At 38.7% G+C, this 26,522-nt stretch overlaps 2 protein-coding genes across 2 annotated transcripts in view; both read left to right on the top strand.

Moving 5' to 3' along the window:
• slc38a3b (solute carrier family 38 member 3b) overlaps nt 1-10,039 on the top strand; it is a 33,821-nt gene extending 23,782 nt beyond the window's left edge. Inside the window, exons 10-17 of the mRNA XM_034688239.1 lie at nt 2,175-2,233; nt 2,548-2,715; nt 2,885-2,964; nt 3,052-3,152; nt 4,610-4,734; nt 4,826-4,970; nt 6,830-6,933; nt 7,053-10,039. Coding sequence (XP_034544130.1) covers nt 2,175-2,233; nt 2,548-2,715; nt 2,885-2,964; nt 3,052-3,152; nt 4,610-4,734; nt 4,826-4,970; nt 6,830-6,933; nt 7,053-7,157 — 887 coding nt within the window. The 3' untranslated portion in view covers nt 7,158-10,039. The remainder of the gene's footprint in view (nt 1-2,174; nt 2,234-2,547; nt 2,716-2,884; nt 2,965-3,051; nt 3,153-4,609; nt 4,735-4,825; nt 4,971-6,829; nt 6,934-7,052) is intronic.
• Nucleotides 10,040-12,009: 1,970 nt separating this feature from the next.
• LOC117820730 (guanine nucleotide-binding protein G(i) subunit alpha-2) overlaps nt 12,010-26,522 on the top strand; it is a 56,407-nt gene continuing 41,894 nt past the window's right edge. The window contains exon 1 of the mRNA XM_034694639.1: nt 12,010-12,873. Coding sequence (XP_034550530.1) covers nt 12,756-12,873 — 118 coding nt within the window. The 5' untranslated portion in view covers nt 12,010-12,755. The remainder of the gene's footprint in view (nt 12,874-26,522) is intronic.

A 26,522-nucleotide genomic window follows, 5' to 3' on the forward strand; every position in this document is an offset into this window, starting at 1 on the left:
TTCATTTAGCCAAATTAGCTGAAAAATCTATTTGATATTTTCATTTATCTAAAAATAATAGAACTAAGTAGAAGCGTATGGCTACTGCAGTGGGAGGTAGAAGATTTGTATATGACTGTATCCTGACTGTGTCCCAAAAGTTGAGCTGTTATCAACTCAGAGTGCTGAGTGCAGCAACAAAAAGCAGCTGATGCTTAGGGCATTTTTGGGCTTAGGAAGCCAGGGGCAGAAAATGTTAAACTGCATTGGTGCCAAAAATTCCCTTAGTGGAAACAGGCCCTACATTTTTTGTCAGGTGTTTTAGCTGCAACCATGGAACAGCTTTTTTGGTTTCTTTCTGCCACAGGAACTTTTCAATGATCGTTTTTGAGAATCTTTTTACAATGTTAATAAGGTCTTTAGAAGCCCATTAATAAATGTAAACCTAGGCATTTTAAAAACAAAATGACTGTAAGTCAAAGTCTTAGCATAGTCAAAAACTACTAATCTCATATTCCAGTTTTTTTTTTTGTCATGCAGTTTTTTGTTTGTTTGATTTTGGTGGAATTGGGCTTGCATCAGCTTCAGTTTTTGTTTTGTTCCTGGGATATAATTATTGCCCTTTTATTTCAAAAGTCTGTTGGTCAATTATATTCCTGCACTTCTCTATGGTCTGTTTTATTCAAACTTTGTTATGAAACATGTTACAAATCTTAAATTCTTCATCTTTAGTGCATTCATCTAGAATTATTTGGTCTTTTCCACAGTTTTTAGTTACCTAACACATACTTTATATGTGCTACATTCTCATAACCAGACATTTTTATCTTCTAAGATTATCTTTTGACTTTGATCCAAGCTAAATAATGACATTTCAATGAAGCAGGTACCTCAGAGTAAAGCAATTAGTGGGATTGTAATCCAGCCACTGGCTGTGGGAACAGCAGGTGGCCAATCAGACATAATTTTTCCTGACATGGCCACAGCATTTATTCCTTTTTTACTGTACGGGATTAACCTGCCATTCCGGGTTCCAGAGTTTTGGGAGGTCACAGAAATTGAGTTATTTTTTTTCATAAGACAGCAGGAAAGCTCCTGACTGTAAACTCTTTGGATTTCTTGTGCAACTAATAGAGCTCTTTATGGTTCAAAATTCTCTTCAGGGCCAAATGTAACAGGTCAGTTGAAGGAGACATAACATTTAGGTGTACAATGCAAGTGGCATTGTTATTTTCTACCCTTGTTGTGTAAAAATTACAGTGAAACTGAGTTTTTAAATGGGACTGATGACTTAGAGAGGGGAGTACTTTTCGCACATCTCCTTACATCATGATACTACTTTTTGTGTGGTGCTGTATTGATGCCAAGTACACTGTCACCACTATTTCTTTTCATGGCTGCTTCTGCTCCGCCCTGCTAGCACCAAAAACTACAGCATGCTCTCCATTGTGTGCATTCTCTGATGTGCAATCTCTCAAATACACTCAGAGACAGACGAGTAATCACACACACACACACTTTTACAATCCTCAAACATTACTCTTGGTGCCACTTACCATGGTGCTCCCGGATATCAGTAAAGACTGAACAATCACTTATTCATGCAACGCAAAATAACATTAGAACAACATTAGAGCGTGTCAAATACCATTGGCTAGTTCTGAGTCTAAAATAACGAATTAAGTTATGCTGCTGTGCCTCGTGTGTAAATGTACATGTTGCAGAGGAATTGCTTCAATGGATATTACATTACTCCATGCATTGATATCAATCATACAGTGAATTATGTGTGCTTTCTTTTTTCTTCTTTTTCTTTTGTGCTTTTTGGGAGCACAATGAAAGGAGTGCAGTTATATTTTCCGGTTCAAGCCCTGTGTATTTCAATAGAAAGGCTGAAATCTGTGATGAAGAAAATTTTACGCCAGCCTGAATGCACACCTGGTTCTTAAAGAGAATGAGAGCAGACACAATGATTGGTTTCATTCATTATACACCCAAAACACATATTTGAATAATCAAGGGACTTAGTCCAACTTCTTTGCGCCCTGTGCCTCACTTAGTGCCCAGATTGTGTGCCACTTATCTAACAAAATGTGGGCAGACAGGCCCTTATTTAATTTGGACCATGCACTTTATACCAGGCATTTGAGATCATTTAAATAGGGCCCTAAATGTATTTTTCTCTTTATTTTCAGGTTACCTTGGCTATACCAGTGGCTTTTCTCTCAGCTGCATGGTGTTTTTTCTCAGCGCAGTAAGTTGGTCTAGCTCATATTTGTCCTAGCATGTCATCTTAGCACCCACTTTCCCACCTTGGTCTCTTTCCCACCGTAGTCTCTATTTGCAGTGGTATGTGTCTATGTTTGATAAGGCCAATATAAGCACTGCTTTGACACATCAAAGGTTGAGGGGACTTACAGGCTCAGTCACACTAATCTGGTGTGAAATGTCCTGATCCTGCCAGTGATCGTTTGGATCCTTTGTTTACTGACTCACAACCCTTCAACACCATGTCTTTTATTTTAAACACCCCTGCTTCTTTTTATCATATATCCCGTCTTCCTGCAGGTTATCTACAAGAAGTTTCAGATTCCCTGCCCGTTTGAGGAGTACTCCTCTAACAGTACTGCTGCCCTCCACAGTCTGAATGTCTCAAGTCACAGCCATGAGTACAACAACGGTCTAGCTCATGAGGAAGAGGACTGCTCCCCCCGAATGTTCACCATCAACTCCCAGGTAGGCAGCTGAAGTGAAGACACAGTCTGCTTAACTGTCTAGCTTTAACACATTCAGGACACAAACATCAAAGTTTTAAGGTGCGCTGTAAGTCAAGATTTACACGCTTTTGTGTAGCTGAATTATACCTGAATCATAAAAAAATCACGTGTTTATATGTTTTATACAGACAGCATACACCATTCCCATCCTAGCCTTCGCCTTTGTGTGCCACCCTGAGGTGCTCCCCATCTACACTGAACTCCGCAAGTGAGTGCCTCATCTGCATCATGCATCAAATGTTAGCATTTCAGTGCATTCATTGCATTCATGTAACTTTGTATTCTCTGATTTTAGCCCAACAAAGAAGAAGATGCAGAAAGTGTCCAACCTCTCCATCTTAGTCATGTACACAATGTACTTTCTGGCAGCTCTGTTTGGGTACCTGACCTTCAAAGGTGAGCACATTTACCCCTGACGTTAGTGTCAGAAGAGTTCTGGTTTCCTTTGAGTAGTATTGCCCACTAGCTTTTAAGTGGTTTAGATGTATGCAGGGAACCATTCATGTAGAGAGCAAAAGGGTCAGAACGATCAACTTGGATGTTGTCTAGTTGGTGGTCTTTATGAGGGGTTTGGTGGTCAGTATCCCCCAGACAGAGACCCCCCACCCTTCAAATCATTTTTATCTCTGTTTTAACTACTTGTTTTTCACAATTAAAAATAAAACCCAGAGTTTGCGGTCACTGTACTGGAAATGCCAACTTCAGTTAACTTTGGGCTGATCAAGTAACTAGTGAAAAGATAAAGTTGGGGTGAGCCTAAAGTCACCCAGCAAGCAGCTACAATGCACCAAGCTGTCACACTGGAAAAAATGCCCCTCCAAAAACAAGAAAAAAAAACTTTTTTCAAGTTACTCTTATCTTGAAATAAGGAAAAAAATCTGCCAATAGAACAAGTGAAAATTTGCTTGGTAAGATTTCTGAAAATAAGAGGTAATATTTACAAAACTGTGAATTTAAAATTATCAGGGAAAACTTATTTTAATCAATATTTTACCAGTATTTTAAAGCTTAGTGTCTCAGAATAAGCCAGTAATGCTAACAATTAGTATTTTTTCACTCAAAAAAAGATTTTTGCACAAATACAATTCATTTTAACCTCTTCATTTGAGATATATTCACCTTAATTTGAGATGTATTATAGCAGCACTTCTCTAGGTTTAAGACAATCTTGTACTTGAAAAAAAATTACAAAGTTTAATTTGAGCATTTTGAGATATAATGTCTTCTCACTGTTAGCTGGATATACTAATATTCAGTCATGTTGTTTTTTAGGATAAGCCAGCTATGCTCAAAAGTAGGTGTTTTGACATGCAAGCACAGCAAACAATCTGCTCTTCAGTGTAGCTTCTCAAAATGAACTCCATTCAGGAAATTCCTGGCTAGAAGTCCTTTGTTACTCTTTGACTACACCAGAAGCCCTGAAAAGTTGGCAAGCACTCCCAGAAGCTTTGCCATCATCAGGCGGTGGCAGATTGGTTCTGATATAGCAGTTTGAGTGAAACATTAACAATGTAAATGCCACAATGAGACAGTATGTACATTGATATATGTTTCATATTGAGGAAAATTGGGGAATATGAGTACTTCCAGGGACTTCTGTTTTTTAAAAATCCTTTGCTATTATGCTGGTTACTTTTTTGTGTTACTTTTTACTGGGGCTACTGCATATTAGGACTTTCCAGTATTCAGACAGATAAACAGTTATGTGTAGTATTCACAGACAGTGTTGTCCGAGCTGCTTTCTTTCTTGCACATGGAGCCACAGCTCCCTCTAGTGGTGAAAATATGTAGTTCAGCACTCAAAGGCATTATCACTGACACTATTAAGTTGTATTTTCTTTATATTTCTCTAGGCAATGTGGAGCCTGAACTGCTGCACACTTACAGCAGGATTGACCCTTACGACACTCTGATCCTGTGTGTGCGAGTGGCCGTCCTCACAGCTGTAACACTGACTGTCCCTATTGTGTTGTTCCCCGTAAGTTTGTTTGTGTTGTTGTATTTAACCACTTTGCATTATCTTGTGATTTTATTCCCTCACTGAATCCTCTGTCTGTGTGGGTCCACAGGTACGTAGAGCCATCCAGCAGATGATATTCCCAACCAAGTCTTTCAACTGGCTGCGTCACACTGCCATCGCTGTCGTTCTGCTCACCTTAATCAACATGCTGGTGATATTTGCCCCTAACATCTTGGGCATCTTTGGCATCATTGGTTAGTAAAACATAGAATATAAAGCTGAAATAGAATCAAATAATCATTGACTCAAAAAAAAAAAACTGAAGGGGACTTTCCTTTCAGTTTCAGTAGCTGATCTTGTTGATGTTAAGAAACCTTTTGAAAACAAGGAGACTCAATAATTACATAATCACCCTCAGATGATAAGTTACTCATTCAGTCTCTGAAAACCGACTGAATCATCTTGTTTACCCGTCAGTGTCTGTTTCTTTAAAAACTCACTAGTTACGGGCATAAAACATAAAAAGCCAAACCAAGAAAAAACGTGACCAGTGCATGTTTGTTGATGACCTGAGTCAATATTATTGCCACGCTCTGTCCTCAGGTTTGTGGTCAGGTACAGGTTAGAGATGAAAGCCAAAATAGTTTAGGCTAAAGGACCACCAAGGGCATCTTCAAAGCAACAGGTTTAACTTTGACAAACACGTGCATGCATTTAAGTACACATGTGGAGGTCTCTGTTCCGGAAATGTACAGTGACATCAAACAGAAAGAAATGATGCAACGTGTGGAGCTGTTTACAACAAAGCTTTGTGTATTTTTAGGGCGCACAGTCGGGGGACTTTTTTAGTTGAACAACAGAGGAAGGTCAAATTTAAAACACTACTACAAAATCAGTAATTCAGATAAAACTCACAAATCAAGCCTTCAACTTTATGTGTAAAAATGTTCTCCTATTTTACTCCCCCACCCTCTACGGTCAACAGATTTATTAAGCTTTTGGTATTTTCAGGGGTCGCACAGTTAATCAAAAATGTAACCATTAATCCGTCTTCAAGGATGTGAACTTTAATAACAGTTCATCCGTGATATATTTTTTAAAATGAACAGAAGTGAACCTTAACTTTAAAACCTTGTTAAAGTCTGACAGTCTGCCCATTTCCTGCTGCAGTGAAAAGGGTCCCAAAGATCCAAGTCCAGTTAAAGATTTAATTCAAACACATTATATCTATAAAGATCCATGGATCCATTCAAATCTAAAAAGACCATATGCTGTTGCTCAAGTTGTCTGTGATCCATCTTACCATGTAAGAGCAGGGCTTGGATCCTTCTTTCTCAGATAAACAACCTCAGGGTGAATGCTCCTTGTGATGTGAAATCAGGCTCTTTTCAGTGATCCAGATCATTTAACTCAGCTCAATAAGAGCTGGCTCTTCATAATACTATTTTGGTCAGCAAAAGCCAGCTATTAGAGCCAAGTTGCTTGGGACTGACATGAAGCCGTTGAATCAGGCTGTGATCAGGTTGATGTAGGTCGTTGATGGTTCTTGTTACACCACCTGATGTAGATATTTTCAGGGTGGTCAGGGTAGTTTCAATGCTGCACTCTATTTCTTTATTTCTTTATTTATTAGGATCCCCATTAGCTTCCACATTGTGGTTGCTAGTCTTCCTGGGGTCCACAAAACAAAAACAAAAACAAGTAAAACAGTTATTTAAAATCACACATTATCCATAAAACAAAGATGCAATAGCAGCCAATTATAAAAATCAAGAATGAAAATGAAAAATAAACTAAGTATCTGAGCAAATAAATGATGAGTAGCATTAAACTACAAAACAACGGAAACAAAAACAAAATTTTCACAAACACATGGCACCAAAAATTTATAAAACAAAGACTTTCAAAACAGTGATTACATAATAATGTCTATGAGGAATTCATCAGCATTTGTTTTTGTGACTTTTTAAAAGAAGCACAGTTCGCATGCTAGGCTAATCCACCACTTTGTGGATTTAAGCCTCTTTAATTTGGGCACGCGATCCAACCCCTGAGCTAAACTGCCACACGTGTTGATTTGTTTATAACCATCCCTCTCTCTTTCTCTTTAAAGGTGCCACATCTGCTCCATGCCTCATCTTCATCTTCCCCGCTGTCTTTTACATCCGCATCGTCCCGAAAGAGGATGAACCCATGAACTCTAAACCCAAGATACTGGTGAGACCACAAAATCTCTCTCCCTCTAAACACTCATATGCCAAGTCATTATCAAGTGTTAAATATATTACACTTCAGTGGGTAAAGTGCTTGGTTATAACACATCACCTCTTTCTCAGGCTGCGTGTTTTGCTGCCCTGGGCGTCTCCTTCATGGTGATGAGTCTGAGCTTCATCATCATCGACTGGTCTACAGGGGGCGGTCATGCTGCAGGAGGCCACTAGATGCTGCTACAGAGTGTGTGTGTGTGTATGTGTGTGTGTGTGTGTGTACGCAAGTATTTTGGGGGAAAGGGAGCATTATCACCTCAGTGGGAACACACTACAGGGCTGCCCAGCTCACACCCTGGGCTTTATATCCGTACAAAACATACAGAGCAGTATGTTGGAATATCACAATACTGATCAAGCTCTTTAACCTTGTGACTGGAATGTAACACATATCTGACATATTGAATTAACATAGTGCAATGCAATTTCTATGAATAATTAGGACTGAACAGGGTCTGTTTAATTCATTTCTGTTAGAGAGTGACTATGTCCATCCATGATGGTGAAAAGGTCCTTTCCTGTTGCCACCTCTTTATTTCCACACAAACAGCTGCAGCTGGTACTGTACAGGAGAAAAAACACATGATTGTCTTTTGGCCAAGGACAAGAAGACATCAGGATATAAACAGAGAGATTAACGGTGAAATAACTTGTTATTTTTACAGAAATGTCAATTATTTTTAAAAAGACGCACAAAAATGGAAGGTCAGATGATCTCATTTCTAACCAGCAGCCTCTGAAAAGTTCATTAAGGTGTCAGATAAAGACAAAAAAAAGTGCTTAAACGCCGTAGAGAGCAGATGACTTTTCACATTGTGATCTCTCGAGAGCCAGAAAAGCTTTTAAGTTAATTGTCTAGGCTTTTGTTTCAGACCTGCAAACTTTCTTCAGAAACCCTGGTGCCTTTAAGCGTTTGGAGCAGCACTCAAACATACAGTTTTAGAAGAAAAAAAACAGGAGTGTATATTTATTTAGCTACTTTATCTGTGTTTTTAATTCAGATGGACTATATTTAACTACTGTATATGATGAAGTCAATGATCCAAGTATATTATGTAGTATGTCATTTTTTATTTTAGCTTAAGTATAAACAAGAAGGAGCATGTAATGATGAAGTGCTTTATGAAATACTAAGAGGTTGATTTTAGAACAAATATGCCAAACTGTGACCGTAGATATTAACCAAGTAGAGTTTAAGTTAACCACGACAGTTTTCCTTTGATTTTAGCTAAGTAATCACATCAGTATGAATTTTTGAATCCTACTTTAAAGTTTTAAATTATAAGATTTAACAAATTGAGAAAACACTTCTTCACACTCTTTGATAAACTGAATAATCAACATTATTTTACCACATTTTTTTCAAGTTTGATCCCCAAACTTGAATCAAATCCATATTTAGTAAACAATTTAGGGAACATTTTATGCATTTGCTTTCCCAGTTAGTGAAGCAGATTAACACCACACTATTATATCTGTAAGATACCACTATAGACAGAAGGCAGTTAGTGTAGCTTACCATGACGTGAGGGTGAACTGCCCGCTATTTTATAGCCAGGTGAAATAAACAGCCCATCAGCACAGGTATTGACACATCAAATCTATTTTAGGTCTTCAAAAGGCAAAAATATGTGGCAACTTGAGGATAATAAGTATATTAAATCCATGCAAATAAAACCTAACACTGTATTAGCAAGACATCACAAAGGGTATGCTAGAAAAGTTGTTTATTTTTGTTGTTCATGTGAACTCATACCCTCTCGGGTTCGCCTGGCAATGTGTGTTTGTAAACATTGATCCACAGGTGGGTGTGGTGGAGTTAATCCAGTTTATTTGATTAATTTTAAGATGTATAAGGCTTTTTTAAAAAATTGTGCTGTAACGTCTTTGCTGTACTGGTTTGTAGTTCTTTGATCTGCGATCACCCTTGTTGACTAATTAATTCTGATTTATACTTCTGCGTCTCCCCTACACAGCAGGGGCAGACTTGAAGTTTTGTGTTTGCATGCTGTGATGTCACGTCTGTCCATGGTGTGTATGGTGACCTGCACAGTAACACAGACTTTCACGCTTACACTGTCATATATATAGATGTTATTGTAATACTGTACTTTTGGCATCTTATAGTGAAGTGTATTGGAGTTAAGACATGTGCTGTTGTTATTATGGTGTTATATCAGTGTTATGAAGCCTGGTGTCAAAGATGCTACATGGTGCAAACATTACTTTTGCTTTAGCTTAAGTTAGGTATTTGGTTATATGTTGTTGGTAATCGTTCAGGCGAGTTTTGTGTCCCATAATAGCACTGACAACTTACAAGACATTATTTTTTAAAGATTAGAGGATCATTTTATTTTAACTAAATATAGATCACAGATTAAAAAATTATATCAACTGCACAAGCTGTTAAGCCTGACAAAATAGACTCAGTGAAATGTCATAACAAATATATGCTGCTCTTATCCAAAGAAGGTTTGAAGAAGTAATGACTAATCATTACTCTTCTCCTTTTATTTATGTTGAACTATTTTATGTTTGTTACACAGTTTTGATTCTTGATATTTGTGGTTGATTTAGGAACAACAGTAGAGGAAACATGTATTTACATCCATCCCTTTTCTTTAGCACATGCTACCAGCAGTGATGGGCGTGGTGTAGCTTTGTCATATTTAGTACACAGAGTTTCTCTTGATTTTAAGGGATTGTGCCAAAATAACAACTGACTACCTGCTGCTTTGAAATGCCTAATGCTTTAAAACAGGTACACAGTTCTAAATCTTGACATAATATTTCTAACATGATATTTTCATTTACTTAAACTGATCAATGTGGTATTTTGTTATAGCTGTTGTTCTGACATAAATCCATGAGCATGACACGACTATAAAAGTATAATATGGCCCATGAATTTTGATGAATAAGACGTGGCTTTCTATAAATAATGTATATATAAATGTAAACCTTTTATATTTGTGATGCATATTTACAGTAGCTTGTAAAGTGTAAATAGCAGGGACAGTTTTAGTTTGGCAATAAAATAATTGTAGATGTTTTTACATTGTCTCTGTTGTCATTATTTCCTCTGAGCTTAAGCTAATTCTTATTTTGCAGTTGGATTAACTGATTTACAGTGGACTGAAATTCAACTTCCCAAACATACAATGCAAAAAAACATCTCGGTAAACACAAAAAATAATTCAATAACAGCAACAATAAAAGGCACACATTTCCAATGAAACACGAAACATTTCACACATTTAAAAATGTTTTTTGTGTAATAAACTACTTTTATGCATTTATTTTACATTTATGTCATATATTTTTAATATTTATTTCAAATGTTTACATTATGTAATATTGTTAGCTAGTGAGTTTTTGGCATTCTGTCAAAAAAAAAACTATGGCCATGAAATGTTTGTGTAGTTTACCTTCAGGGACATTTTTCTATCAGTTAGGATAAATATACAGTGGTGGACAGTAACAAAGTAAATTTACTGCAGTACTGTACTTAAGTACATTTTCGGAGTATCTGTACTTTACTTGAGTATTATTTTTGGGGGTGCTTATTACTTTTACTCCACTACATTTAGAAGACAATTATTGTACTCCTTACTCCACTATATTTTTATCGGTACTCTAGTTACTCACTACTTTTGCTTTGACATCAGCTCATGAATTTCCATCTCTCTCTCCTGAAATTTGATCCCTAAGAGGCAAACTGTTTGTGAAGTTCTGTTTGTCTCAGTGGTTTAGCCGTACCTGTATATCGTGCATCTCCACGGTTGAATGTGGAGCTGACACAGAGCAGTTCATTTAGATGTGGTAACGATGGCTATAATTCTCCACCTGAGCACCCATGACCATATCTTCAGCCCGTGTTAGAAGAATGATACGTATCAGCTGAAATGTTCTCCCTGTTTCCCACTCTGCCCAAACATACAAATATTCACTGTCCAACCTGAGAAAGTGTGTTGAGCTATGTAACATTTTTTTCAATCCAGATGAACATTTCAAACTAAGTTGTCTGTGCTTGGAGTAACTTAGTTGCTGTTTTTATTCCATGGTGTAGTTTCTAGAGATTTCAAGTATTGGCTTCTAAATAAACATAATGTAACTGAATGTACTCCTATGTAATCTTGACTGTATTCATAATACACGAAAATATAATGTTATGAGATTTTTTTAAGAAGTACTTTGAATACTTAAGTATTTTTAAAAGCAAGTACTTCAGTACTTTAACTCAAGTAATAACTTGACAGAGCAACTTTCACTTGTATTGGAGTAATGTTTGATCTGGAGTACCTATACTTTGACTTAAGTAGTGAAGCTGTGTACTTTGTCCACCACTGTAAATATATTATACTAAACCCAAAATACACACTTTTTTGTACATCATCTAAAACAAGAGTCTAACCCCATCTCTATCATGTTAACAAGAAAATAAGAAACCTGAACCGCATGTCATTCTGATCCCTCACTGCTAAACCTCTAATGTCACAAACCATATAGACTCTCTTTAAGTCAGAATATATATACTAATACACAGGGGCCTGCTTATTTTTACACTTCAGACACAATAAACCCAATTATTATTAATCTGCTAATCTAAGAGGTAGAATATGAACATATTTGACAGACTTGCAGTGTTTTGAAGGACAGAGTGTAAGCAACAGTATATTTCTAAAATCCGATCTGCATATTCCTCTAACATACAAAAGAAGAAAAAATTGACATAATTTGTTTGGCCCTTTTATTTTTCTGAGTGCTCATTGTTGACTATGACTGAAGCTTTAAACAATGCTCTTGTTCCTTTGTCGTCCTTAGTCTGTAAAGCACTCAGAGTAACATTTATTGTATAAAAGGCCCATGTAAATATAGGTTTTATACATTATTTATATGCTTCTTTGCCTCTGAAAAACATTGCCCAGAAATTGAGCCACCAGAACACATGTATATTTACGTCCACGTGAGGGCGCTGTAGATCCATATTATGTACCAAGAAATTTCATAAACAAGTGAGAAATAGACATTTTAGCCATTTTGACCGCCCGCCCTGCTATTTTGGAGAGACAGCCCTGCCTGTCTTGAGTTCATTCAGCCATTAAGGACAGTTCTGATGGATAACGCTTTGTTTTTCGTCTGAGAGGCTGAATCCAAGAGACACGCAGGAGGCATCTATGCTGGCACAGCGCCCACTGCAGTCTGCACACTGCACTCTGAAAAATCACGCCTCACTGGCTTCACATCTAATTGGTTCCACTGAAGCTGCCGTGAAGAGCTCACCTGCTTTAATTGGACTATCGCGACAAGTCAGCCAAGGGACGTTGATGGGACTGGTCGTGTACATCCAATTGTCATAAGAATATTTGAGAAGCTTAATTGGGCACAAGGTAAGGACTGCAGTAGTGAAGGAACCGAGGCACAGGCCGACGAGACTAGAGAGAGGGTGCAGCGGAGCGGAGGCATCCCAGCCTGTGAATGATGCGGGACAGCGGGATCTGAGTGTACAAACAGCATGGACCTGCCACAACAGCCTGAAATTCTGCAAAACTAACCTGATGAATTGGGTGAATCTTGCTTCAGTTGTAAGCAACTAATCTAACGGGAGAGCCGGACTTTTGCGCGTGGGTAAAAACTCTGAAACCGACCCTTTTCCTACGCCGTTGACTCCTGACAGCTCCACCAACCATCTCCTGGCACGCTGAGACTATCAGCATTGAAGCTGCTTTTTTATTGTGCGCTAGTGGTTTGTGCGCCTCTGCGTTTGGAGCCATGGGCTGTACGGTGAGCGCCGAGGATAAGGCAGCCGCGGAGAGGTCAAAGATGATCGACAAAAACCTCCGAGAGGACGGAGAGAAGGCGGCCAGAGAAGTGAAACTGCTCTTACTAGGTAAGTGACATCTAATGATGATGGCTCCTTAGATTAGGTTCAGAAAGTGAATGGAAACGTGTCCACACTTTCAGACTGAAATTCAGTGAATTTACAAAGCACTTTACGCATGATATAATCCCTGACACCGCTTCATAATAACACTTGATCATGTATTAAATCTTACGATGAACTATCCAATCGTTCTCCCCATCTTCCTCCAACAGAGCCAGGTCAAATTAACAGAAAACAGGCCCCTTTAATACTCATGTTTCTAATATTGATAAGCAGCATGTAGCTTTGTCTTTAATCTCTAAAAACAAGTGTCCATATACTTGGATCAAAGTCAGATATCATCATTTCAACAGGCTGCACAGCTTCTCAGATCTCTGCGCTGGCATCGTGCCCAGAAAGCTTAATTCAATATATCAAACCTGTGGACTCTGACTAAACACTAACACAGTCACACTTCAGCACCTCTCTGCTATACACATCAGTCTAGTCTTTCATAAAAAGTACAGCAAATTCCAACTCCAATGTATCTGCTGAAAAAGTGAAATAGTCAGCTTTTATTGAGTTGATCCTGGTGCTGCAAAAACACAACCACTGTGTTCCTCTGCCTCTCACTCATGCATGTACCCACTAACAACAAACACACACACATCCTCCCACTCACTGCCACTTCCTTACTTCCCCTCACAACCAATTCAGAAGTCTTTGTTTGTCATCATCTTGCTCTAGATTTGTTTCTCTTCTTCTAACTACTCAACTTAAAGTACCTGTTTCCCATTAGTTTGAGAAGCTATCTTTAAAAAGAGCATCCAGGTATCAGGGGATGCAGGGTGGCTGTTTGTTGAGATGAAAAGACAGAGCTGTTTTTTCCTGCACTCAATCTTACTCATTAATTATCTGCCTTCAGTAAGAATAATCATGAATTATAGAGTTTGGTCCCTCATCGCAGCCTCTAACTAATCAGAGTGAGACAAAATCTTGAAAAGGTGTCTCGGCAGTGTTTACTAATCCACACGTCCTCTCGTGGGATGTAAACCCAACAACAAGCTTTCATTTCCTTAAGCATCAGTTGCCATTTCTCGATGGCTGCTTCTCTTCACACACATAGACAAGTGTTTGAATGAGATGTGAAACTTGAGATCATCATCATCATCATCATCATCATCATCATCATCATCATCATCATCATCATCATTATCATCATCAGAGAATCACTGCAAATTAATTGGCGACAGTGTAACATTCTCTAAACATACAGAAATAGAGCAAAAGGTACAAGAGTTTGAGGTAACAGTGTTTCTGAAATGGGCCTTTTTCCTGGGAGACATTTTGACATGTCATTTTATGAATAGGACACATGTAGCTTGACATCACAGGGCCAACTGTGAAGTGTGAATTAGTCTGAAACCCCTCAGTTATTTTTTTCCATTTGCAAAGGGGCATTATTTTCTGGTGTCAACCACAAATGTCTCTGGACTCAATTCCATGCTCCTACAACCATTTGAAGAAAATCTTAAAGCAGCCGTTTTTACAAAAATGTCTAAAAAGCCCTAAACCCCCACGTCAGATAAACAGCTGTGATTGGCTTGACCATGACCAGGTCTGCCAGATGTCTGTCTGAACAGGAGGAGGACCAGACACATCTGCAGGTGCAAATAAAACATGAGCAGCAGATCAGTCTGGCTCTCAGGCTAGCACATGTGTAAATAATGAATTAAATCATAGTTGAAGTCAGTGTCACACTGTCACAGCCCACGGACACAGACCAGTGACACATGGATGGTATGAGGCCTTGGTCAATGTTGGTAGTAACATATGGGATTTTCCAACTCAGGCAAGACAAAACATCTCAAATGAAATGTGAAAAAATGCACATTAGTATTACAAAGAGGTTTCCACGTATCTATAAAACTATGTCAAAAGGTTTATGAGTCCAAAACAATAAACAAGATTTCTCTTAATACTGTACAGTCAGTTTTGACCTCATTCCTGGATTGCAATCCTAAATTTTAAGTAGTGTTGTGGAGGCTTGTGTTTAATGACCATACTCCCACATTTTTGATGCAGACAGTTAAAGCTCAAGCTAACTATTAAATACCTTCAGATAAATTGGTGCCACTTTAGTGGCTAAAGAAACCTCTGCTTGGATTGATTTTGGATTCAGGAGAGACAAGTAACAAACACAGGTGTCATGTAAGACATGAAGAACTGCAGATAGACATTGAAACTGTGAGTTAAAGCCATAGACTGTATAAAATATGGACGTAGTATCCATGACGACACCTGTTTCTGAAGAGCTGTTTGAGGTCAATCTTCGTCGGCAGCCATATTGCTGCTGTGGAGCGATTGTGACGTAAAGAGGCAGAGTTTTAGCCTCCTAGCCAACAGCTACAGTGTTTCCGCAGGCAGCTGTGCCTCTCATTGGAAGACTCATAATCTCAATATCATAGTATTTGCAGCATTAGAAAAAAAATTCACCCCCTCTACAGTGTGTGCCGATCGAGAAATGAGCTATCCAGACTACACTCGTCTTTTGTACCAGGCTGTAAACATGTTTATTTCTGCTGTAAAGATCATCTTTTTTAAATTGGTGTGTATGTGGTTTCCCCTGTACTTCCGGAGCCAGCCTCAAGCAGATCCTCGATGAACTGCGGTTTTTAGCACTTCCACATTGGACTCATATTCTTAGACCGGAGGTTGCCGCTTGGTTACAGCTCATATAATCTGGCTGTTTTTGTTTATTTGTTGCACTTCATATCACTATCACAAGATTACACAAAGCTATCACACCATACATTTTTTTTCTCATATCATGCTCGCTTGTATGGACAAGGGCTGAATCAAATTTAATGTTATGTTCAACACCTGTCAGCAGATCTATAATGTTCTGATATGATTCTTTTGTAAGGAGTTCAAATATCTCTGACTCAATACCTTACAAGTGAGTTTATGACTCTGTGGTGTGACATGCAGTAGAAGTGAACTCACACCCACGTTTCTCCCTAGACTTTATTTTATGCTGCACTTCAATGCTAAATCTACAGGAGTCAGTTACTCATGAGAACAAATGAGTTCAGTGGAATGAGGGAACTTGATCTTGGGCCTGGGGAATCAAGTACTTTAAAATTTCTCCATTGTCTGAAGATTCTTTTATAATCCCAAAGTTGACACACACTCCATTAACACTCACTGCCCTACCAGCTATCTCACCTTATGATATTATTTCAGCGTCTGCGTTGAACTAAATCACTTGATGTGAGACATTGAGACAACAATCCTTGGACAGTTTTAAGTGATAACATGGCAGGATAAACACTTTAACCTGTTCGCATCATTTTTGTAAGCAGCTGCCTTAAGTGCTTCTTTGCGTTTTAACTTTGAGGCTGAACTGATTGCATGGAGACAACATAATGATTGTATTTGTCTTGTTTGTTTATGAGAGGATTCAAACTTGCTCCGACAAATAGAAAATGAATGCTTGATGGTGGTCACTGAAGCAAGAAAGGGGAGCATCAAACATTGTAATGGGTTTACAGAATTCAGCAGAGTGCCTTCCTGCGTTTTTGAGTCATGAGTTCGGAGAGGAACTAAAACTCCTGGTTCCTTTTTTTGATGAATTCACAAGCTATGTAGTTGCCAACATTGTTGTTACATAACTTTTAGAGTTTAATTTATCTCATTTGAAAATGTCAGTGTGTAGACTATGGTTAGACGGACAATCAACTTATGTGTGGAAACAAAAAGTTGACAAGCTTCTTGTTGAGCTGTTAGCATACATAAAAAGCTGTAACATGCCTCCAAGTAGCTGATCTGATACTTTAATCCATATTTCATCACAGAGCTAAAAACAGCAAACTGAACAGGACAATAACTCTTCTCTGACATCTCTCTGTGTAGTACAAAGACATTGATTGCACCATGTTGCACCATACTGGAGAGTTCTCTGTACGCCTTTGACTGGATGGTACATCTTTACCAGAGCTGAAACCAGGAACAAAAAATCATATTGCACGAATCAATGATGCAACATCACAGGAAGTGAGGGTCATTAGTGCTTGGCATTCCGTGCACACATACACAAATATTGCATGATGCAATGATGAAGGATTCTGAAACACCAGTATTTCCTGTATTAGCTGGTCAAAGGGTGTCAGTTTGGACATACCTGAAATTCAGGCATTTCTATTGTAGCCAGCAGTTGGCAATAGTTAACTTCCAGCCATTACTTCATTCTCCATGCACCAAATTGTTTAAAGCTCAGGTAGAACGTGAGGAGCATGTGTGTGCTCAGATCAAATGGGATGTAAAAAGTTGCCACCATTTATTAGCTTAATAAATCCCCCTGAGGAGCACCCGTTAGTCGGAGTCTCAGCTTCACTGGAAGTGGGAAATTACACAGAGGCTGCACTCTGCATTTTTCACGATTTACTAACACCCATCAGGTCTTCAGTTTGTCAAAATGAAGATCTATGAATAGAAATTAGGATGGAAGTAATGGATGTGTAATAACGACATTAACATTCTGTTCCATTTATACCGTATTGGTGTTTAATTAATGTCAAATGTATACATACGTTTGAGGGGAACAGTTTAAAAAACTGCACTGCATATATATGACATGTAGTGCAAATTAACCTTACAGTAAACTCAGTTTTTCACAGAGAAATAGGCATAGAAGTTGGTAGTTTGTGTAGTCCTGTTATCCCACAAGGAAACACATGATATTTCATCAGCATCTACAGCCTGAGAGAAAACCCTATGCAACCAAAAAGTCCATGACCTGCACATTGCTGCTAGCAAAGCTTCATAAACTTCTTTCATCTGAATTCTGGTGGCTAGACAGTAACAGAACTGTAGTTTCAGTGAATGTAGTGTATAAATCAAGGTGAAACTTTAATAGTGTGGAGGACTGAATAGAGTTTTGAACAGTCAAATATGACCCCAACCTGATCTCAAATAAGTCGTTGCTAACTGTCATGCAGCAATCTCAAATAGTTGAGTTGGGAAGGAAGAGGAAAGCTTGTATTAAAGTTTAAAGCCTTATATGAATCCAAAGTGATGCAAATTAGCATCAGACTGAAGTTTTAGCTCCAGAGACCAATGCAACAATTTTCCTCTCGGAAAAGCAACTGATGAAAAGTTGCAGTTATGGATATTTTTTACTCTTCAAGCAAATTATAAAAATTTAGCCAAAAAATATGAGAGTGTAGTATTTGAATTATATATATTCCTCTTCCCTGGTGATTTCAATTATTGTTACTGCAATAAATCACTCATATAATGTCGTTTGGTAGCTTTTATGTGCCACATGAGTGATATCCTGTTGTAATAACAGCTATAGGAGAGAAATTTCACGCATAAAAGCATTTTTGAAAGTAAGATACTGCCCTGTCTGTGAGGCACTGGAGGTTTTCCTCTAGTCACACAATTTAATCCAGAAGTGTTAAGTGAGGATATGCTTTAATTCGTTGAACCACCCTTAAATAAGCCTCAACTGCAGCTTATCTCCTATTCCCGCCCCGGGGCAGACGTGATAATAATAGTGCTGCATAGACATGACTCACTGCACATGACAGAGAGTAGGACTAGAGGTAAGACTGTCCATTCAGAGATGACACCCACAAACTAAAACAATATACTTATGTTGTGCTAGTCATGTCTCTGCTGAAAAACCACTAAGCTCTCAATAAATTCTAGTTTATTTCTCTGCTGATTCAGCAAGAAACGGATCCTCCCTGCTGTCACACTCAGGATGCAAGTTTATTCCTTTATTAACATTTTGTATCTTCACTGATATCACAGCTGACAGATTTAAGGGATTAATTCTGTGTTAACATAATGAGCAATGAATCACCTGATGGAGACTATTTTAGCAGCAGCATGAAGGAGTGACCTTTATTCAAAGGCTATCAGGGGAGATTGAGGGATTTTTCTTAATGAGGCGCCTCGGCTCAGGGACGTAGAGGACTAATGAGCAGACACAAGACACGTCTATGAGGTACAAAATTCAGTTTTTGCTGTAGTTGTTATTTTTGTATGTGTGGTTCCTTGCAGAAATGGAAGGAAATTTACTGAAGGAAAATAGTGGGACAACTCCAAAGGCCTTTAATATTTGATATGACAGGAAAACAGCTCCCATGATTCATATGGGGGTGTGAAAAGGGAGTCAAATACCGTCATGGTGATGCTGTGTTCAGATAAAGTGCTGGTGGTGCTAATTCTCCATTATACCATTGCTTAAGAGCAGAAGGGTGCTGGATAAATATTTATTAAATGAGCTAAGACCTACATATTTAATTTGACTACTGTATTCCTTTAGAACTGTGAAATTTTGTTCACACTAGTACTGAAAGTGTCTTTTCTGTGACTATCGTGTTTTGAAGTTTCTGCCAAAGTTCCTGTGTTCTCTCCATTTCCCTAGTTCATCCTCAGTGCTGGATTGTGTGTATAGAAGAGAGTGAATTAAGAAAAAGCCTACAGGCCTTAATGTGATTTTGCACTAAGTCATAAATTGTTCTGCATATTGTGCTGCTGCAGGAGGAGAAAATGTATCTGTTCACTTTGTGATACCTGCAGTTGTTATCAAGCAGCTTCCTTCCTTTGAAGTTTTAATTAACTGACACATTTCTAACAGCACACAAATATGTATCTGCAAAATAACAGCTCGCTCTTGATCCGCTGCTCCTATGTGTGTTGGGATGATGACTAACCTGATCCTCTCCCATCTTTCGTTTTCCAATCACATTTCCATTAAAAGCCCTGTTTAAAAATTTAGGACAATCCCCTCCACCATTCCTCTTCCACTTTTTACGGGTTAAGAGAAAGAGAGTGCCTCAGCAAACAGGAGACTTGTTATGATCAAGACTCATCAAGAAATTACATGTGTTGACATTAGTGCACTCCTTGCTAGTTTCCTAAACCAAACTAAGCAGTTTAGTACCTAAACTTAACCAAACTGCGACTGTTAAGCCATAACCGCAAGTTACATGTGCTCGCCTATTGCTGGTGGTCTTTCACTGTCATGTACTGATTGATTTTGTCCCAATATAGGAGTGATTCTTTTTTGAGATTACTGAAAGGATGTGAGGATGTTTCCAATGCAAAGCTAAATAATGTCAGGGTTTTTGGGGTGCCAAATCCATTCAAATGTGTAATATATTATTTTAAATTCTGTTCAGTTTTGGGGGATGTCCGACAGTCTTAATCTCTCAAAATCAAGGAGAGCCAACAATCAAATGGAAAACAAATGTAACTCCAAATACTTACAGCAGATTTGACACACGAGAGGTTGAAATCGAAATGATTCTGCAAGTATTATTCAACAAAAGACTAACAGGACCATGTCAGTATATCCAACAGTATTATATCTGAAAACTTGGGTCATGTTTCACACATTGAGCAACAACATTTCATCAAGATGTTTTAAGATGTTTCTCTTCTCTATAGATAGGAAATATGACCATCTGTAGGTTCTGGAATGTAAATATTATACTTAAACACAAGCCTGATTTCCTGCACACTCTGAAATTAGACACAAGTCAATAATTGCAGAGTGATGTGAGACGGGAGATTGCCCAAAATGTCACCGCAATCAGGATTGATTTTTAAACCTTTCCACAAATGCTCCTGTATTTTTTATTAGCTGGATTTCATCAATAGAGAACTCCTGCAGAGAGAAATGAAAATGTTTCCTCCATGTCCCCTCACATCTTTTTCGGTTCTCCTCACATCCTGTACAGACAGCCAAATGGGTCCTTAGAGGTACAGGTGACTGTGACTGGGTGGGTTTATTACAGTCATCTATTCAGTCACACACTCCAAAATGTGCCCCAGAACATCATAAAGGTGTGACCGATGATATATCAAATTCTGATATTCTGCAGAAGAAGTCGAAACTGATGAAATGATGGTGATCCGAGGCGGTTGTGATCGTAGTGTGTGCAGTTAAAGGAACCATCTTTAGTACAGGGGAAACACAAGTGGAGCCAATTTAGTTAACGAGGCGTCATTTCTGTTTAATATACCAATATGGAATGTCATCATTAGCACCTTTGATTCTTCTGGTGTACTTGAATATTCCAGGTCTCTTGATGGAGAAAGTCATAGGGTAAATTAGGAGAAGGGACAGGTAAGCACCCATTTGACTTAACTGTATTTGGTAAAAAAAATGTCTTAAAAATGGCCAAATTGTCGTGACAGCTGTGGCAACTAAAACTTTGCTGGCTTGTTGTGACCGTTAATACAGACGCTCTGTTCAGGGGAATGCACAACCAAGCAATGGCAGTGCTTATTGGGAATAAGGTCCACAGTGATCGTAGTGGTGGGCAAGAACTTCACACATGCACTGTGCACCTTAAATAAAGGAATAAAGTGGGCAATAAAAGCATCCTATAAGTCACAACATTTTTTCTTCAATTTACTAATAATCTGTTATTTCAGTGGTGAGGACCAGACAATGTTCTGAGTGTTGCTGCCTCACCTCAGAAACACAAACACACTTGTCATTTGTCTGATTTTAGACTTCTAAAAACTTGGCAGCTCCATTATGGCAGGAGCCAGCTCTCTGCCTTTCTCTCCTGACATGTTTGAGGAGCAGTTAGCTTACACCACCTACATTACCTGCTGTTGAAGTGTTTGAAAATCTGCTCTCTAGAGTGTACCTACAGGCTAGCTTTTCTGGTCTAAATATGTGCTCAGCAGATGCCACACATAGTCAGTATACAGTGCTTGATTGGCCCTGACAGAGTGTCAAATCAAAGCTCTTTATTACAGCATTCAAAATCACGCTTAAGGACCTGACTCCCAGTTGATTCCTGGCATAGCTCTTAACTCCACTCCAAACATACATTCAGAGCTTCATGAAATATACAATAGATTAACGGCTTTCAAATCACAGCTTCTACCAACCAGTGCAATGTCAATATGTTGTGATGCAAGTCATAACAATGTGCATAGGTTAAGTTTAAGCAATATTTCATGTCAACTAATTAGTATGGCTTTAAAGGGATATTTCAGTTTTTTTGAAGTGGGGTTGTATGAGTTTTAAATCACTAGGAATTGTTGGGGCCAAAATGATGCTGCTCAGCTCGGCCACTAATGAGAAACTGCAGGAAGAATCAGCATTCTTTTGCATAATTTTGAAAGATTCTGACCTGAGCACTCACTTTAGTTTAGCTGTACGCTCTACTTGGATTTTTTTCTACACTTTACTTTGCCGCCAGAAACGGCAACCTAACTTGTGTGCTGATTGTCCTGCAGTTTCTCATTAAAGGAACTAACATTATTGATCCAATGTCAACCGTTACAGTTGAGGAATAATCTTGATTAGAGAAAAAGAGCTTTATAGGTTGTAGACTCAAAAGGTGACCTTGCGTTTGAAGTGGTGGCACTGACATTGTGGAACTCTCTTCCTGTAAATGTTCGTTCAGCTGTCTCTATTGTCGCCTTTAAAAAACTCTTAAAGACACATTTATTTAAACAGGCCTTCGACTCACCTTGTACAGACTAATGTTTTAATTATGCTATTGTCTGCTTCTTTTAATGTTTTGAATATTTTTCTGTGAAGCACATTGTGATTTTATTCTATGAAAGGTGCTATACAAAATAAAATGTACTTACTTACTTACTTAAAGGTGGAGTAGGAGATCCTGAGAAAGCCGCAGCAGTTAGCTTGATTTTGAAAGCACACAGCCGAACAGAGCCCTCCCCCTCCATTCAGAGCAGCCTGTAGGGAGAGGGGAGGGACACGCCTCCAAACACATGAACGCGCTGTGGCAGACTCCAGCTGGAGGATGACGTCACGATAGCTAGCTGTGGAGCGGCGAGCGATTGACTTTATTTTCATCGGAGGAAAAACACGTCTATCTCCCATGTAAGTAAACTGATTATATTACCACATTAAAAAATTATGTAATTAGTTAGAATGCACAGCATAGCCTGCATGTTAGCTTTATGTGTGTTTGTTTTTTATCATCTGAAATACAGCTAGAGCAAGTTGTTGCTGCCGGGCTAATAACTCCGGCTAGCCATGTTTATTTTGATTTAGCATGTCATGATGTTTAGTTACTAGACGGCTACAGTGCCTATATATTTATTAGCGTTCACCATTGTTGACAGTCTTCATTTTCGTGTTGGAACTACAACATATTGACTGTTTTTTGTGCTTGTTAGAGCTCTCATGATGACTGCTGAATACGATCCTGAGCCAAGCACCTCAGGTCGGAGAGGACGAGACCGGGGTCGAGTGCAAGGCAGAGCCAGACGAGCGAGAGGGAGAGCAACGACCGGGGACGAGCTCCAGATCCTGGGGACAGCAACAGAAAGTTCCGCCATGCTGCACTGACAGGTTGTTGTCTGGCAGCATGGAGCACTTGGTGCAGGTCATAGAGGAGTAATACCTTGTTGCTGTATCTGGAAAATCCGTGACCCTTACCCAGATCCACATGGACAGTATAAAGGTTTCAGTGGAGAGTGAATGAAACTATGACATGATTACATACAATACTTGTATGGTGACCCTTTAGTTCCTTTGTATATATTTTATCTTCATGTAAAAAAATACTTGAGTGTGCTGTGTATACATTTGTTAAATAAATCTTTAAATTTACACTGGCCTTCTCTCTTCAAATCACAAAATAATTTAAATCCATATCAAGTAACATACAACATTATAAACAAATAATTGCAATATCAAAGAGTTGTTTTACATTTACTTTTATTAGAAAATGTATTTATTACAGAAATAAAAATAATGTCTGTTGAAGGTAAACATGTTGGCTTGGATCATCCAGCCTCCTTGTTCTCTTCTTTGGCATCCCCCCAGTTGCTGTCAGCTTTCTGTGCAGGATTGTGCTCTGGAGGTCTGTGATGTACTTGTAGTCCTTACCCACCTTCATTGTGTACAGGCTCCACTTTTTTGACTTCTTGTTAAATATTGTGCAATACCTGACATAGAAGAAAGAATCAGAAGTTTAGTCAAAGGTTCTCGTTATCTTACAGCACTGTGCATTTGATGTTGATCATAATAACCCTTCCTTCAGCCCCATATGTAAACAGTTATTTCTTCTAGCCATGCAAGGAGTTGACACCACTATCACTAGTGTGTGCTTAGTGCCTACTGCAGTGAGCATTGTGCACATATGGTACATGTACTGTATTTCTTATTGATATCTTGAATATTATCTAATATTTTCAGAGTAAGTGATGTCAAAATGTGCTCTCTCCCTCTTTGGAGAGGAAGACTGTGCCCACAGATTATTAATACAATTATTCTGTGTATTTGATTCCTCGTTGAACACTTTTATTCATGCTTTTCTTCACCAAACCAAGCTTTTAGAGAAGCAGCTAACATTCACAGGATTTTTTATCAGCCAAACTTTTTGTCTCTCATCTCTTTAGTCTGTATGGTGTGTCTCAGATTGCGATTTAGCATGCAGATCACGTGAAGTGAAAGAGAATGGTTTGGATTTTATTTTGTGCGGACATTAAAAAAAAACCCTCTGCGTACGTAAATCAAAAATAGCTCACAATAAAAAAAGAGAGCAGTATTTATACCTCCACGCAAGCAGTGGTCAAAGCAACGTTCATGTTCATGGAGTTCTTATCGGGCCTGAAACTCACCGGTCAGAGGGGGACTCCGAACACATGAAACAGCTGGGGTGGAGGCCTCTGCGTCCCGTGTTTTAACGGTGTGGACGTCGATGTTTCCTTCTCGTAGCTATGAAAACACAGACAAGACGGCATTTAGACTTAGTACAACACCCCATTCATGCTGATAAAGAGCAACCGAAGAGCTACCAGCTAACAGACTGTATACAGGGCTCTATAAACAGAGCTACAAGCTAACAGACTGTGTACAGGTCTCTATAAACAGAGCTACAAGCTAACAGACTGTATACAAGTCTCTATAAAGAGCTACAAGCTAACAGACTGTGTACAGGTCTCTATAAACAGAGCTACCAGCTAACAGACTGTATACTGGTCTCTATAAACAGAGCTACAAGCTAACAGACTGTGTACAGGTCTCTATAAACAGAGCTACAAGCCGTTAGCCGGCCGCTAGCATTAGCCGAAGTTATCGCTAGCTGTCTCATAGATGAACTAAACCATGAACACAAAGACAAATGAAATGACATGATTACCTGTCCAGTAGAAAATCAGCAACCATGGCGTCGCTTTAGAGACCCTTCAAATCCTTCAGCCGTCGCAGAAATGCAGCCCGAATATTGACTCGTGTTTGTATCTTCATCCAGTGTTTTTAAGTCGTCTCCTTTTCCATCACAGTCTCCCTCTTCTTGCTCTGTTTAGCGGCAGAACTTGAGGGCAGAAGTTGAGCTAAATCGTTGGTTACTCTCTCTCTGACATGTTTATCAGATGTTCTGCGTTAGTGAACAGCCTGTTGATGACGATCTCAGTCAGGTCACGCGCACTCCTGTAAACAGGAGGTGTGTCTTTCGGCAGGTCACAGGTCATCCGGCCGGTCAGCCAATCATTGCGCTCGGTGGCGAATGAATGATTGGACGAACTTATTGCAGTCTAGCTGCTGACACAGACAACTGAGATTTCTCATCTCAGTGTTAGATCACTTTGTGTATTACTCCCTATCGATGTATACATCGCTTTTTGCTCGTGATTGAGAAAAATGCATCAAAACAACATGTCCTACTCCACCTTTAAAGTAATCTGTTAAAATAACAAAGTTTAAGCTGTAGCGGCTTCATTCTTTGCTAAGCAACATTGTGAAACTGGGTTTTTATAGACTTTATAGAGAATATTTGCACAGTAAAGTTCTCAAACAGAGAGCCATTACGGCTCTATTGAGTGCATTGAAATTTGTTGAATGAAGTCAAAATACTCATAAAAGCTCAGTGGCTCTGGCTCAGAAAGATAAACTATTCGGTCTCCCTTCCACTCTGCCTGGTTGCTATGGTTATTTTCCTGCTGAATGGTATCCCTAATGCATGTTTCATACTCTTCATTCTTCAAAAATAGCAGTCAACAAAATGGTTTCAGTGATCTTTTGTGTGTACCATTTTGTTTGAACAAAACAAAAGTTGAACGCTGAAGAGGTAACAGATGGGGATGGATTGCCAATCAAAAGTTGGCCTCTGTCAAACAAGCTCAAAATGTTCTCAGTAGATGTTCTACTTCTCACACTCACTCTGACAAAAAAGGAACACATTTAGAAAATACTCTTCCGGTCATGAAAGGGCAACAGTCTTGTGAATTCAGTTGAAAAGATTCTCAAGAGAGCAAAAGTTGAATCTCATGCCGGTAGAACATACTCCCGGCACCTCTGTAAATTTGATAGAATTTAAAATATGAAGCACTACCTGGCTGGAATCTGAATATTTCTTGCTACCACAGGACTTCATTATGGTCCTTCACTACGTCTCAGATAATGTTTTTCAAATATTTTTGAGATTATTGGACAGTCTTCTCAATTATTTATGCCAGCCATTTAAAAAAAAAAAGCCAATTTGAAAAGTAAAAAAATTCCAGTGCCCACGCTCGAACAGCATGTGAAATGAAACTAGGATGAAGTTTGTCCGGATGTATTTTTATAGATATTCAAGAGAGATATTCAACTGAACATGGGTTTAAGGAAATGCAGTGCTTACATACATTGGCACACTTAATTATGCTTTTGAGTAATACTT

The sequence above is a fragment of the Notolabrus celidotus genome, chromosome 1, assembly GCF_009762535.1.
Source record: "Notolabrus celidotus isolate fNotCel1 chromosome 1, fNotCel1.pri, whole genome shotgun sequence".
Lineage (NCBI taxonomy): Eukaryota > Metazoa > Chordata > Actinopteri > Labriformes > Labridae > Notolabrus > Notolabrus celidotus.